The sequence below is a fragment of the Platichthys flesus genome, chromosome 13 (assembly GCF_949316205.1).
Source record: "Platichthys flesus chromosome 13, fPlaFle2.1, whole genome shotgun sequence".
Taxonomy (NCBI): Eukaryota; Metazoa; Chordata; class Actinopteri; order Pleuronectiformes; family Pleuronectidae; genus Platichthys; species Platichthys flesus.
Window position 1 is genome coordinate 2,180,392 of NC_084957.1, and position 15,987 is coordinate 2,196,378.

Here is a 15,987-nt window from a genome sequence, read left to right on the forward strand (position 1 = left end):
AAGTGTGAATGAAATCCAGCCATTCATAAATATCAGCCCCTGCCGCGCTGTGATTGGCCGAACCGACCCTCGTGCACGAGTCACCACCTCCTCGGACGACATTGGCTGCTCCCCTGACGGGCGTACACGGTCAGCCAATCAGCGGGCGAGCCTGCCCGCCGCCGGAGCCCGGGGGAAAGAAGCGAGCGAACCATTGAGAAAAAGCTCAGTCAACTTCTGTGCGTCGCCCGAGCAGCATCTGTGCGTGAGTGTGCGTGATCCTGCTTGATACTGCGTGTTAGTGCGCGGACCGGTGCACGACGCTGTGTGGTCTTTTAATCATCACTTCGTGCGCGTGGATATTTTAACGCATCTTTTGGACGCAGAGGACGTGGACGCGCATCGCAAGGTAAGCTGCTGCTGCTGCTGCTGCTGTGGGGGGGGGGGGGAACTAGTTTCCACGGAGCCGCGGATGTTTTTCTTCTCTAACGCGCTTATACGAAACGCCTTTATTTAAAGATATTTACTTTGGCGACCATTTTAAAATATTCCGCTTCTACGTGCGTTAAGTAAAACACAGTGCGTGTCTACATTGTATGTGTGGTGTTGTTGTGTGTGCGTGTGTTGATTTACGTGCGTGGTGTTGCGCGGTCAGGACACTGTGATATTTTTTTTTTATGAATGGACGGGACCCCATTTGTTCCTCCCTTGTTTCCAAACGGATCCAGTTTCACTTCATTGAGAAAAACAAGGAAGGAGGGGGGTGGGGGAAGGGCGGAGGGAGGAGGAGGGGGGGCGGTGTCGGATGACCCCCCCAGCTCTTCAACCTCGACTGAGACGCAAAAGTTTCACGCAAATTGGGATTTTGCACAAAAAGTTGAAAGTTGCGCAGTTTGACTTTGAATTTCTTTTATGAGCCCGTGAAGTGACATTTTTTTTTGTGCAAACTTTGTCCTATTTAAAAATGTCAACATTATAAGTTACACAAAAATATTAATATATAACTATAACCATAATAATAGTTATTCATGAAATACTGATTTCTTGGGTTAACAGTAAAAACAATTAAGTCACAAATCATGAGGAAAAAAAGTCTAAAAATATGATAACTGATGTCTAACATTAATATCTGCTTCTACATGATAAAATAAAAATCGTAATTATACTTATGATAAAACCTGTAAAAGTGAAGTAACTTTTATTTTCTAAAAGCGTCAAACTTCCATCTTGCAGGTTTCAACACCGTCTCTCGCCTTATTCCAGCTTCCATAGATAGCGGGTCAGAGTCGAGCCAATTAAACCGTCAACGCTAACTTTCTGCTTCAGATTAACGAGCTATATTAATACTCCACATGGAGACGCTGGCTCCTGCTCGGCTGCTGCAATCATCGGCAGCACTCCCTCCGTGTGTCGGTGGTCTATTAACTGGAGATGGAGGAGTGAGTCACATCACTGGGAGGACACGGCTCCACTCGTTTATTTCTTCAACTTTGTCTTTTTTAAATTCCTCAACCCAGGAGAGTGGGGGGGGGGGGGGGGGGGGGGGGGGTAGTTGTGACAGTAGTTTTTATGAGGCATCAATAGGTCTGAGCCTCGATAAGACTCTAATCAGATCTGTGACCAGTTTCATCCCGAGGAGCGAGACTCCTCTTCCCCAGTCCTTTACTCCACATCTCTGAGCTGATTATAGTGGGAGAGTAGTGCAGCTTATAGAAATGCACTACATGTGTGACTGTGTGTGTTTGTGTTGAGCTGCTCCCACTTCACCCCCCCCCCCCCTCACTTCAAAGAGCTGTTTGTTGCTTAAATAAAGGGCCGAGGGAAGATGGTGGCCTTGTTGCAGCATCAGAAGGCTGCAGCAGGGAACCAGTGGTGCTGCTGTGTAAACACAACCCGATGTAGAGGAGTTCCAGATGTTTACGCTTTAGAACCAACAGCTGATTCTGTGTCCTCTCCTCATCCTTGTTCTCCAGTGACCTACAAAGTGACGCAGGCGCTGTCGCTTTAAGCGAACACCTCCCCCTCCCCCCCAATACTGAAGCCCCCCCCCTCCCCCCCATTCGACCAGATAACATGGACGGATTCTACGACCAGCAGGTCCCATTCATGGTCCCACCCAGCGTAAGTGGACACACGACATCATGTCCTTACATTGTTGACCAGTGGCTTTGCATTGTGCACAGTGGTGGCCGTGCATCCCAGTGCTCCGGTCCACTGCCTCCTGTCTGTTGATGTTCTGACATTTCTCCATCTTCTCCCAGCAGCACAAGTCTCATGTGGATGGAGCGTCTCACATCAGGCCTCTGTTGGACAGGAAGAGGAAGTTTGTGGACACAGAACTCGCCCAGGACACGGAAGGTAAGCAGCCCGGTGACGCCCGTCCCTGTGATCAGCATGTTTCGATTTGTTGGAACATCTGATTTATAACTTTTTCTTTTCTTTAATTTTCAATTTCCAGATCTCTTCCAAGACCTCAGTCAGCTGCAGGAGATCTGGATCGCAGAAGGTGAGTTTTGTATTTATTCTATAGGAAATACATTTTTCGAACATTCTACCGATGTTTCTGAAGTGGTATTTTCACTATTATCAACAAACCGTGTTTATCTCTTAGACCTTTTGTTTCTAAAATGTGAACACAATGAAATTGGGCAAGTTTTAAGGTGAAAGATTAACTCGGCCAGATTGTGAAATATACGCTATTTCTCAGTTAGCAATTGGAGCCAGAAGAGCAAAGTCCTTCACACGAGAAACTGCTGACCATGTTATTTTATTTAGTTTTGGCTAAAATTGGCTCTTTGAAATATCCAAAGGAGCATTTTTTTGATTGGTGCCTTTTCTCCTGTATCTCCACAGCCCAGGTGCCCGATGACGAACAGTTTGTCCCTGACTTCCAGTCGGAGAGCTGTGAGTACTTCTGTTGTTCCTCTGTTGATTGTTGTGATTGTGTTGTCCTGAGCAGATTCTGTAACGGCCTTGGTGCAGTTGATCCGGCTGGTCGGGAGGTTTTAGTCCCGGTCGGTTATTTTTTGTATTCAGGAAATTGAGATAGCCGTCTTTAATCGGGCTGAAGTGAGACTTAATCCTCAGTTTTTCTTTCGAGGAAATCTTTTCTTTTGAATTACTGTCCCTGGAAAGACGTCCCGGTCACCCCCTGCCATACACTAGCATTCTTCATCCTTTGAGGACGAGCACCGTCCTTCGTCTTCAAGACTCGACTCAGGGAAGGGCTGCTCTCCCTCCCTCCCTGCCTCTCCTCCATTTTGAGTTTAATCAGCCGATTGGCATGGGGCATCACATGAGCCAAGCTCCTAATCTGATTTCACACTTTCTCGCACTCGGGCCCTGCTGCTGAAGTGGGCTAGATTCCAGAGGATCGTGGCGGCTTCAGATCTGCCTGTTTTAAGTCTCTGCTGCCCTGAACCAACATCCCTCAGAAGCTGTCCGTGCAGCCTTCTGCTCTGCACGCCGCCTTTAGGCTGCAGCCGGGGAGGGGGGGGGGGGGCATGTTTGAATTATGCCCAATGGAGCATTTTATGTGCTCTCCCCCTCCCTCGCCCATGTATTTCTGAGTTTATGTTTTCGTCTGATGCGTAGGAGATGGAGACAGGGTGTGGTGGCTGCCTCTCGGCGTCAGGGCTTTTAAATCCTGGCTGCTGTGGCACGTCGAGCTGTTAACTGATCACAGGCCTGCAGAGCTGCAACATGTTACTGACGTTGATGCATGTATTCTTTTATAGAGCGCCTCGTCCAAGGTTCTGTGTGGGTTTATTCTGAATGCTGCTGGGTCCGTGTTAAGTGCTGTTGTGGTTGCGTCCGTGACCTTGTGCTGTCAGTACGCTGTGTATCTGTGTGTGTGTGTGCTGGTCTGTGGTGCCTCTGAAGGACCCCTTTTTCAGTTTAAACACTTCCCTTGCCAGGAGTAGTGTCCCTCATGGAGACCGGAGTCTAATGAGGCATGTCTGAGGTCCTGGTAAATGTTAGCGGCATGGTTTTAGTCATGCTGTCCCCAATGATTGGTTTTCAAAGCAGTGTCCTTGATACAGAGGAGCGAGTTTGGTGGTCTTTGTCTCTCTCTCTCTCTCTCTCTCTCAAATCCCTTATTCGACAAAACTAGAGCTTCAAATTTGAGTTTCAGTGAGTAACGGCTCCTTCACCGAACTGTACATAATTTACTGGTAAGCTGCAAAGAGAGAAGTTGTGGATCGACTGAGATTTAACAAGAGTTTGTGTTTGTTGCTTTTCCATTAATCCAGCCCCTGTGCACGATCCAGAGTAAGAGAAGACGTCTAATCTCCCGTTATTTACTCTTCTGTGTGTGTGAGGAGTCTGGCCCGAGCCATTAGGCTTCGCTGCGCACACAAGGGAGCTCACGTGCCCATTGTTAGCTCTGCTCAGGTCCATCAGCACCCCGGGTGATTTATTCGTCTCCCGCTCCTCTGTGCCAAGGGATCCAGTTTCTGCCTGGCTATTATGTGGCGCCCCGGAAACTGCCGCTGATACGCAGAGAGCTGCAGCCAGTGTCTAATGGTTACAGCCCGGGAGAAGAAAATCATTCACCGCCATTAGATTACAGCCACACTGATTCATGGGGATTGGTATTGCTTGGCCTAATGGGAATCAGACGAGGACTTTGATAGCCTTTGTGTGTACAGTGCAGTTAGTATCATGCTACCTAGCGCTGGTGGATGGATGGCTGTTCTCAGAGCGCGGAGTCGAGCGTCATTAGGGCGGATGATAAATAGCTGCTAAGTGGCTCTGTCAGTTGGGGGGGGGGGGGTGCACAGATGCTGTCCATGCGTCCATTTATCCATCAGATCCAAACGTTGTTAAGATAACTGCTGCACTTCTGTTTATAGCTCCAATTAGGTGATATCTGGAGTTTATCTAATGCATTCTGTTGTTCCTCCGCATGTCTCCTTCTATCCAGTGATGTTTCATGGCCCGCCACCAGCCAAGATCAAACGGGAGCTGACTCGCTCCGACGAGCTGTCCCCCTGCCGCCAGGACAGGAGTCCCATGCCCTACGGGGAGAAGTGCCTTTACAGCTACAGGTGCGTAGTGTCCACAGCAGACTCTGGACCGTCTACTGATAATCCTACTGATTACTACTGATAGTCTCAAATGAAACCAGTTCTGACTCCGGCCCGTCTCTTCCTCCACAGTGCCTACGACAGGAAGCCCAGCCCAGGGTTCAAGCCATTAACTCCCCCCTCGACGCCGGTCTCTCCTTGCGGCCCAAACAGCACGCCAGGAGCGCACCCACTGAGCGGGCAGACTCCCCCGCCCCACTCCCATGTAGCCAATCCGAACCCGGGGCCGCGGTCGGTGCACGCACAACAGCCAATCACAGCAGGGCCGCCCAACCAGCAAGCACTCCCAGTCCACAGCCACAGCCCATCCTTCGCCGTGCCCTGTGCACCCATCAGTCAGGATGCCAACAACTTCACACCTGAGCACAGGTGAGCCTCTTTACCTCGAGTTGGACTTTACCATAATTGTCTTTTCCAGCTTTAATCACGTTGTTTTGCCATTTCATCCACCTTCAGGTTCCAGAGGCAGATGTCAGAGCCATGTCTACCCTTCCCCCCGTCAGAGAGTCAAGGGTGCCCCCAGTTCCTGCCCCAGCCTCCCAGCAGCAACAACCACAACAACAACAACCTGCCACGTGACGGGCGGCCACCGTACCACCGGCAGATGTCAGAGCCGCTGGTGGCAGTGCCTCCCCAGGGCTTCAAACAAGAGCTCATCGACCCACGGTACGCCGAGCAGGGCGTCCCCTCCATGGGCCCCCCAGGTCCCCCCCAGGGCCCTCAGTGTCAGGCTTCCTTCCATCCCATGGCCATCAAACAGGAGCCCCGCGACTTCTGCTTTGATTCTGGTGAGTAGCAGGAGTTGGAGAAGAGAGTCCAGTGTGAAAGTGTCTCACTATCAGTGTGAAAGTAATTGTCGGAGTTGAGAGCGAGCAGGGGCTGAGGAATGTGCTTGGCCATGTTTGTTCTGGGCAGTAACACATGCCTGTGAGTTTTAGCATGCAGCAGAGGCCTGGTCACACAGACGCTCATTTCACACACTCAGAGACTCAGAGCCTAATGTGAGTTGTTCTTCCAGCGTCACGGCAGGAGGAGGAAAGTGGGTCTTCCAGCTCCGCTTAAGCCTCCAAGGGCAAAAAGTAAATGGGTCATCCAGCCAGGTGCAGCGAACCTCTTCAATGACCCTACCCGGAATAGATCTAGGCCAGCCAGCGCCCTCAGAGGACTTGGTGACATACAACACAGCAGGTCCATTGTAGGGGCCTGGATTTCCTCTGCTTGGAATTCACAGAAAACTCAAGAGGCCAACGATCCCTCCTTGTCAATCAGTCATGACAGAGCTGCTGTTTACTCGTGTTGTGTAAATCAAACGAGCCGGAGTGTGGGTTGTGCGTTGTTTGATCCCGAACACCCACACGCCCAGCTGTTGTTCCCGCTCCGATGCATTAGCACCATCGCTTCCTGAGACTCTGCAGCTTTTGTTCTTTATCTTTATCTCGTTCAGCCGGTCTCATTCTTCTCCTGCCTGTTGTGTGAGCGGCTGGTAGGGTAGTGATGTAATGACAAATCCTCTTAGCTCCTTTTGGTCTTTAAATACCTACGTCACCGGCCTTGTATCTCGAGATGCATGGACGATGTGCATGTTCAGTGACAGATATAGAGCCACAGTTTGAATCCGTGCACACATGCATTAGGCCGGAGGAGTTTCGAGAGTTCTTCTAAGACTCGACAGTAACGATTGCTTCCTGCGAACTCTTTCCTGAGTCCGACACTTGAGCAAACACTCGTTCATGATTGATCTGTGGCCATCTTATCAGCAGACAGGAAATAGAGGAGTGGAAGGGACAGAAACGCTGCGAACGGAAGACAGGCCTCGACCCCCTCGGGGGAGGACTGGCATAACTTGATTGTCATTGAGATTTAATACAGCAACCATGGTGCTAATCCCATTTAAGGGCTTGGCGGACATGCAAGGGATGTTGTGTGCTGAGCAGTGTACTCTGATCTGGGCTTTGGTCCACCCCTCTGTGTGCGTGGGCGGACGGTTTTCAGCCCGGCTATTGGAGCTGCGGATGAACATGGCTGCTGGTTGGACAGAAACGCCGCCACCGTGTCTTTTGACCTTTTATTTCCATTCTGTATATTTGTCAGAGTGACCTAACGCACTAATATAGCTCGGCCTGGATGTCTCTATAAACACAGAGCTGCAGATACAATATCAAAGCTGCGTATCTCTGTGCACGGTGGCAGGGGTCCAAATATATCTGTCAGCTGTGAGCTGGATTTTGATGTATTACACATTTGATAGGACGGTGAGGACGGTCGGTCTAAATTCATGCTCCTGTCTTCTTTGTTTACAGAAGTGCCTAACTGTCAGTCATCCTTTGGGAGAGCGGGGAGCTTCTACCAAAATAACCATGAAAGTAAGTTCAGAATATTGTCTATAGAATATTAATTTAAATTCCTCCTCTGTGACCCTGAACCTTGTGACTTATCGAGCTGATGAAAACTGAGCGGGTGATAAAGTAGCAGTCGGCAGCATTGAAATGACAACTCAAGGAGAAGTTAATCTATCAGTGAATCCCTGTGAGGCTGCCCGGCCATATTGCTTTGCAGGCAGTTTTGATCTGTGGTCACCGGCCTCGATCTGCTCTCAAACTGTCATCTGATTTTTGTATCTTTCTTTCAATCGCAGGCTTCTCCTTCGACAGAGATCCTCAGCTCTACTTCGACGATACCTGTGTGGTCCCTGAAAGATTAGAAGGTAAGATCAAGTAAAACCAAGTTCTGTTAGATTCTCTAAAGTGGGCTCCTGTGAGCAGAGCTGAGTGCTTCGGCTGCTCGTGGTGCATCATGAACAGCCAGTCCTCTTCACAGTCGCCATCTGGCAGGAATGTCTCACCACACTGTGGCCGTGGTGGAGCACAGCGCTGACTGACACGTTTCTCTTTCTTTGCTCTTTCCCCTTCTGCCTCTTCATCTCTTCCTGTCCTCTCGTCTTCGCTCTTCTTCCTCTCGCAGGTAAAGTAAAACAGGAACCTTCAGTGTACCGTGACGGTCCTCCCTACCAGCGCCGCGGCTCCCTGCAGCTCTGGCAGTTCCTGGTGACTCTACTGGACGACCCGGCCAATGGCCACTTCATCGCCTGGACCGGTCGCGGCATGGAGTTTAAACTCATCGAGCCAGAGGAGGTGAGTCCCCACTTTGCACAGCTGCATGGAGGTTTGAACTTCACAGAGCAGATTTGTGATCCATGGGTTCCTTCTCCTCAGGTGGCTCGTCGCTGGGGCATCCAGAAGAACCGACCGGCGATGAACTACGACAAGCTGAGCCGCTCGCTGCGTTACTACTACGAGAAGGGCATCATGCAGAAGGTAAAGGCACGTTCACCCCTTTCTATTCTCTCCTTCCACTCTCCTCTCCCAGCCGTTGTGAGCTATGATAGCAGCTAAATAGATGCCGTGAATATTAACCTGCGAGCCGCCATCTCTTCTTCTACAAAATAATCAATCCCTCCAACCTTTCCCATGAGAGTCAATATGTCTGTTGTGTTGTTTCTCAGGTGGCAGGTGAACGATACGTGTACAAGTTCGTATGCGACCCCGAGGCTCTGTTCTCCATGGCCTTCCCCGACAACCAGAGGCCCAACCTGAAGGTGGACCCGGACAACCTGCCGGGGGTGGACGATGACACCGTGCCCCTCACCCACTACGAGGAGTCCGCCCCCTACCTGCTGGACGCTGGGGAGCAGTGCGTGGCGGGCCTGCCCTTCTCAGACGTCTACGGCTACTAACACAAGCAGCTTCCGGCGTCCTGACACACACGCACACGCAAACACTCCCAAAGTCTCTCGACGCCCACTCTTAAAAAGAAAACCCAGAGCTGGACCTGGCGAGCTTCTTTTGGGAAGATGGGACCTCTGCTCAGTTCCTTCTCCTGTTCCCTGGAAAACCTTTATTAAAAACTCTGTTCGCTTCCCCAGCCAAGAATGAACGAGGGGAAAAACCTGCGACGGCTCTTCTGCTGCACCATCACTCGAACGACGGAGAGAGAGAGAGAGAAAGAGAGAAAGGGAGAGGGATGTGAGGCCGGTGACGTTGAACTGGAACCGGCCGCTCTCTGAAGCTTAAGGAGAGAGGCTCCTGATGCGACGGAGACACAACGAAGCGAGGCCACAGCCAACTTCAAACGAACTGGCAGACCCCCCCCCCCCCCCCCTTTGTACGGGACTGCAACACGTTGTTACCTTTCTGATTTTGTGTGACAATCTGCTTTTCTTAAGTACAATCAAATAAGAGTCAAAAACATTTAAAAAAAATCTGATAAGATATATAAAATGCAGCATTGTTCTATAGTTGCCTTTTTTGGGACCCCCCCCCCCCCCCCCCCCCACCCACACACACATTTTTACGTCACCACATCATAACGACAAAATCCGTGAAAGGGCTTCAAATTGCAAAAAAGACGGATTAACAAAAAAACATCAAGCAGCTTGTGTTCTGTAGATAGGACGACAACTAGTTTTATTTTAGACCCCCAGGACCCTCAGGTTTCTGGGGCGTTGCTGTACTTCAGTCGGTCGGGCTGCTCTCTTGTGTAAATGTTTTGTTCTTTAATGGTTCTCCACTCGTCAGAGATTGTATCGGCCTCCCCTTAGAGACTGCACCCCCACAGTAGAAGCCCACAGTCTATACAGTCCACTCCTCCAGTCTCTGCTCATTACTGCTGGCGATTAGCACTCCCATCTCCTCCATTCGGAAAGGGATACATAACACGTGATTTTCCAGATAATTCCCTAAAAAGCCTAAGAAGTTATTGTGTATGATAAATGGTCACGTTGCTCCTCTTCTTTTTCCTTGGCAGTGTACTCGTCCCTCTGATGCACCAGTATGGCAGGAGCATCAGGGAAGCTGCATGCAAATAAAAAAACAAACAAAAAGGAGTTTGATAAGAGGGGTGGAATTTTGAAAACCTCTTTTTTTGGGGGGGGGGGGACACCTCTCCGCCAATCACGAGCTGTCACCTGGAAACCCCTGCTTCTCTTTGCATGGTGTAATCAGTCGAGACTGTGTGCCCACTAACATATCGCTTTACCGTCTCTGGACAAAGAAGATATTTGTGATATTCTCTGCAATTTTCTTGTGTTCATGATCTCTGTTTCTGAATGGGGGCAAAGACAAACTTATATAAAGTATATATTTTTGCTATAAGGCTGCATTTGTTTTGTTTTTAATGTATGAGCTGTATAGTTCTGGCTTTAATAGACATGTACCTTTTTAAAAACCCATCTCCACCTTTGCGATGCAGCTACTGCAGACTGTTTCTTCAGGAGAGCCCTGTGCTGGGGTTGGATGAGGAGTTGTTTCTGTCACGCCTGCAGACGTGTGTCTATGAAAAGACGCACGGCATCATGGGATCCGCCCCGGGCACAGGGATCGTCTGCCCTTGTATAGGCTTCAGTCCACTCCCCTCACAACGTGTTTCTTACACTGCTGAGTTTATAATAATCTGTACTGGGTACAATAAACGGTCCTCTATGCTTCACTGCCTGCAGTCCTGGTGTGTTTCCTCACTCCCCCCCCCCCCCCCCCCCACACCCCCCCCACACCCCTGTTGCAGTCAGTCGGTCAGCTGACTGGCTGCTGTGCTCTGGCAGTCACTGTGCTTGACCTGACTGATTTCTGAGTCACATGCCTCTCCTGACTGGCTAATCATTAACTCTCTTTTAACTTGTGGCAAATGTTTCATCAGCGTCGGGGATCCAAAAAAAACATCCTGGTTCCATGCGTTTCATTCTGTCGACACTGTAACTGGTGTTTACATGTTTTTTAAAGGCATAGTCACATTTTATATATGACATTTGCATAGTGTGTAGTTATTTAAGTATGTAAGCATCACTTAGTGTGGTGGTTATTTATATTTTACAAAGTAAGAGTTATAAAAGAGCATAGATTTGTATAAAGTATCAGACACTCCTTGGAGAATATACAGATAACAAAACAAAGTATTATATATCTTTAAAGAAGTGTGGTTATTTGATTTTTTTTTAAATCCCTTCCATACAAAATAATTCACCTCTGTTTCTTTATCGCGGTGTTGTCTCAGCTTGTAGATGAAACCTTAACTTCACGTTTATGTGCAAGTATTGGATATTTTAATATTTATGGCTCACTCCCAGCTCTCAGTCAAGTCTAATGCTTGAAGCTCATGAATAATTTGGCAAACTCCGAACCATCACCAAACGGCAGCATCAGAAATGTCTTCCTGTTGCTCCTGTTCTGAAGGTTTTAGTGTCAAACTGTGAATTATTTACTGACGAATCATGCAAACATGAAAGTACAAGGATCAACCTGAACATTAAACCCAGGTCCCTGTTTTAACGTTGTTGCTCATTTATTTATATTAAACATTATTAGATTTGTGCTGAATGACATTACCACACAGTAAACCTCAGGTTATTAAATAATCCACAATATAGAGGACTTCACAAATTGCGTTGAGAGATTTCAAACAGTTGCTTAATTCTACAGCATTTTAAAAGCTGTTGGATATTTCTACAACGTGTTGCAATAAAAAATAACTAGTACATAGGGTTGTGAAAATAAAGCAGTGGAGAAGAGCTGGAAAGTGAACCTGTACTGATTCTGAGGAATGCTTGAGTAAACTAGTGGAGCCGCCAACAGCACTTCCATTCAACCAAGCTGCACCAAGAAACCGCTCAACAAAGCAATAGATGAATTCAAATAAAAGCAAAGTAGAAAGATCTTAATATGAGAAAAAGACAATACAAAACTCAAACTATAAACATTACAAGGTGCAGTGTGACAATCGCTGAAAATGAAGAACTCCAACTGTCTGTAGAGTCTGTAGTGTGTGTGTGAATAGTTTGCACATGTAATTGTTGTGCGTTCTTCCCTGACCAGTTCCACATCCTCCCACCAAGTTTTGCGTAATCTTGTTTACAAACAAACAAACCAGCAGACAGACGGGGGTGCAACCATATTTTTCCGGAGGTAATCATTTGCTCCAAACTGTGTGTTTGGCTCGTGTTGTGTTGCTTGGTTATATGTGAGCTCCGAGGCCTGAGGAGGTGTGAGCTTTGTGCTGTTTCTCAACCGTCTTGTGATGTTTGCTTCATTTCAACAGCTCATTGAAGCTCGGTCTCAAACTCCTCCCTCGGGCACGTCTCTCTGACTTTTTGTTTTGACAGTGTCGGCCTCCTAATGTCACCTGGTGCTCGATCTGTCCTGGAACACGGAGCATGATGGTAACTGATAAAACAGCGGAAGCTTTGGACTGGGTCATTGTTTTCGATGGCCGGCAGCAGTCGGTCTGGTGTTGAGTCTTATGAGAGCACAGAGTGTAAACGCCTCCAGTAGATGCACTAACTGTCCATCGCCTGAGAGTGGCTGTGGACGCTGTGAGAGGCCTTTCACTGAGCCCCTGGGAGCTGCCCTGCTCTCATTGTGTGGGTCACATTCATAACTCATGTTGTTTGTTACCTTTACCTCGCTGCTCTTCATTGAAAGCTGCTGTCGGAGGTGTGTGTGTGTGTGTGGAAACACAAATGCCCCCCCCCCCCCCCCTCTCAACCCCTGAGTATTTCCTGGATTGATAAACTGTAATATTGTTTTAGAAATAATAATGTGAATATTCACACAGTAGCTGTGACGTGCAGCTCCATTAGCACTTTAGAGAGTCAGATTGAGATGGGACCAGCTGTGTCTCCATTCAGGGTCCACCTGGCCCATGTGGAGTCACCTCCTCAACAGGCTGCATAGACCGCGAAGGCCGAACCAAAATGAGGCAGCCTCTAAATTGAGCCCCAGTCCAGCACCATATATTGACCTGGAAACACAACAAGGACATTAAATCAAGGTATGGACAGATGTATATATTACGTTTTAGGCACCGACACATAACAAAACAAACAAGGCTGCATCGTAAACAAGTCTCTGGGTCAATAACAGAGTTCTTGATGCATGGCCCGGGGCTGCAGCAGGGAGAAGAGTGAAGCTAATGGGTCCTTCAACATACATCTGAGCCTAATACACGACCACGAGCCGCGTGCAAGTAAATTATTAATACAAACACAAGGCAAAGACAAGGCCGCTCAAGCATTATATGGTTTCTTCTTTAAAGACTAAGGCAGGTGCTCTCTCTCTCACGCATACACACACATACACACACACAGACACACACACACAAAGCCTCCTTTCACTGCAGTGTGAGAGAGAGTGAACGACTCCGTTCTGGATACCACTACTGAGAATTATGGGTCACGCTGTCGGGAAGGAACCAGAACAAATCTTTCACATTATTTGGCTAACTTGTGTTCGCACTGTGCTGATTACCATGGAGAAGCTCCGCTCCCTGAAACTCTGTTACATAACGGATTTCTCTAACACACACACACAGACACACACAGACACACACCACCCACATAAAGTCATTCCTTATGTCAGATTTTCATGGGAGCTCATATTTATGTACGCTGGCCATGGCTGCCCTCTAGTGCACAGAGACCTGAACTACCAGCACCGGGGTGTCCCACAAAGAATATAATTTAGATCAGATCAGACACAGCCCAGTTTAGCTTATACAGAGTAATTACAGAGCCTGCAAGTCTCAAAACAGTTTTCCTTAGAGTTGACTTGTTGACCAACTATTTAATTTAATGTAATGTTTTTTGGAATTGATCGGCCTGTAGTCGGGAGGTAGGTAGGTAGGAATGTTGGAAGGGATAGGTAGGTAGGTGAGTTATTAGGTAGGTAGGTAGGTCAGTAAGTAGGTAGGTAGGTAGGTAGGTAGGTAGGTGAGTTAGTAGTTAGGTAGGTAGGAAGGTAGGTAGGTGAGTTAGTAGGTAGGTAGGTAGGTCAGTAAGTAGGTAGGTAGGTGAGTTAGTAGGTAGGTAGGTAGGTAGGTAGGTAGGTAGGTAGGTAGGTCAGTAAGTAGGTAGGTAGGTAGGTAGGTAGGTAGGTAGGTGAGTTAGTAGTTATGTAGGTAGGTAGGTAGGTAGGAGAGTTAGTAGGTAGGTAGGTAGGTAGGTAGGTAGGTAGGTAAGTCAGTAAGTAGGTAGGTAGGTAGGTAGGTAGGTAGGTAGGTAGGTAGGTAGGTAGGTCAGTAAGTAAGTAAGTAGGTAGGTAGGTAGGTAGGTAGGTAGGTAGGTAGGTAGATCAGTAAGTAGGTAGGTAGGTAGGTAGGTAGGTAGGTAGGTAGGTAGGTAGGTAGGTAGGTAGGTAGGTCAAGAAGGTAGGTAGGTAGGTAGGTAGGTAGGTCAGTAAGTAGGTGGGTAGGTAGGTAGGTACGAAGTTTGGAAGAGATGGTATGTAGGTAGATCGGTTAGAAGGTAGGTAGGTGTGTAGGTAGATAAGCATAGGTAGGTAGGTATATCATCTGGAAGGAATTGTAGGATACTACTGCAATCTAAAAGTATAAAACATAGTGAGAAATGATGCACCACAAACTGCTCCTCATCCACAGGCTGCAGCTTCTCCGTCTGCCTTTTCTTTTTCTGTCTGCGAGTGGTGGGTGTAGCGTGGGAGCTGGGAGCTGAAGCTTTTCTAATATGTGTTTTTCACTCTCCGCTGCACATTCAATTCCCCCCCACAGTACAATAAAAAGTGCACAACTGAATTGCATGGAGTTAAAAGAAGCACTTATCGGTTTGGGGATGTGAATGTGTCCTGGTGGCACAACAACTCTGTCCCTGAGTTTTCCACAAGCTGACGTCAGCATTATATAATGATCTTCCCTGTGGCTGCAGCAGAGAACACAACAACAGGATCCTTGTGTGGTGCTCTAATGGGCTCTGAGCACTAACTGTAAGTGTGTGGAGACTCAAAGTGTTCAAATAACTCACTTTGTCTTTCCAGAGAGTTCTATGTGGTCAGTAATGCTATAAACATTCAGCAAAACCACACTGACTATTACCAGCTCACATTACACACATTTTCAAATGTTTACGAGGACAAACATTGTTCATTAAACCCAGTTAATGTGTCTATATATCAAATTTCATTAAATAAATAAATAAAACGCTGCACAAAATAAATAAATAAACTAAGAGCTTTTAAAAAGTAAATCAAGACAAAATCTCCAAAGACGATGGGATGTGCAATGAAAGGACACATTTATAGGAGGGAACAGTTTTGAGCTGAACCTACAGTGGAGGTTCAAAGGTTAGACGAGGAATAAAGAGGCAGTGTTTATTAATAAATACACAAAACGTGCTGCAGAATGAGGGGTTATAATAAAAATGAATAACACTGCAGCGAGAGGAAGTAGGTAACTCAATCACAAATGTCTTATGTGAGCAGATAATTTATGTTGACGGGGAGATTCCCTGAGTGTTGTGGAAAACCACGTCAGCGTTATTAACCCACTGATTTAATATTCTGTTGAATGGGGAATTTGGTGAAGTTGGATTTCCCCGATTTAATGGAAAATTATCCTGGAACAAAACAGGAAAATATTTTTTAGCTAAGTGGGATGATGAAGAGAGGTTTAAAGCATGGTATAAGTATATTATAACATGGATGGAATATATATGTCACAATATTGACTTTAAAATATAGTATTTTTACTACTTTTGCTTAAGTAGGGACATAAATATTTAGTTAAATTCAAGACTTTTAAATAACTTTTCAATACCACAGAAAATGTTATTAAAAACCAGTGTCAAAATATGAAAGTATGAATTAAGAGCAAAAGGAACAACACAACCTAACTGATAAACCAGTGAAGATTATAAGGCATTTAATTTAAAAACAGTTTTATTTATTTTAATAGATAATATAATACTTGTCCTTATACATTCTTTTTAACCTTAAAATATTATATCTCTGTGATATTTACAAAGTTGATTAAAATGATTTAAATGAGATCTACAAATTAAGGTCTGTGGTAGGCCTAAGTTAAAAAATTGAATGTGGACAAATGAGCCGAAAAATACTAAGTCATATGTAGAGGTTTATTA

The 15,987-nt window shown here is 46.9% G+C and overlaps 1 protein-coding gene across 4 annotated transcripts; it reads left to right on the forward strand.

Moving 5' to 3' along the window:
* Positions 1-216: 216 nt before the first annotated feature.
* Positions 217-10,553, forward strand: etv5a (ETS variant transcription factor 5a). Of its 4 annotated transcripts, none has more exons than XM_062402497.1 (13): positions 217-388; positions 1,953-2,100; positions 2,241-2,337; positions 2,438-2,485; positions 2,833-2,883; positions 4,907-5,030; positions 5,142-5,438; positions 5,526-5,857; positions 7,370-7,432; positions 7,705-7,773; positions 8,031-8,200; positions 8,282-8,389; positions 8,572-10,553. In XM_062402497.1, exons 2-13 carry the CDS (start codon positions 2,053-2,055, stop codon positions 8,800-8,802), a joined length of 1,638 nt encoding a protein of 545 aa, XP_062258481.1. In that variant the 5' UTR covers positions 217-388; positions 1,953-2,052; the 3' UTR covers positions 8,803-10,553. The 4 variants fall into 4 exon arrangements, with proteins under 4 accessions (XP_062258481.1, XP_062258483.1, XP_062258482.1 ...); XM_062402499.1 differs by having other exon boundaries at positions 8,282-8,383; XM_062402498.1 differs by having other exon boundaries at positions 2,244-2,337.
* The last annotated feature ends 5,434 nt before the right edge of the window (positions 10,554-15,987 follow it).

Bases quoted from the DNA above. Each gene is read 5' to 3' on its own strand.
- etv5a (XM_062402497.1), top strand. From the start codon at position 2,053: ATGGACGGATTCTACGACCAGCAGGTCCCATTCATGGTCCCACCCAGC. The intron at 2,338-2,437 runs GTAAGCAGCCCG...TTCAATTTCCAG, and splicing joins ACTCGCCCAGGACACGGAAG to ATCTCTTCCAAGACCTCAGT. The intron at 5,439-5,525 runs GTGAGCCTCTTT...ATCCACCTTCAG, and splicing joins AACTTCACACCTGAGCACAG to GTTCCAGAGGCAGATGTCAG.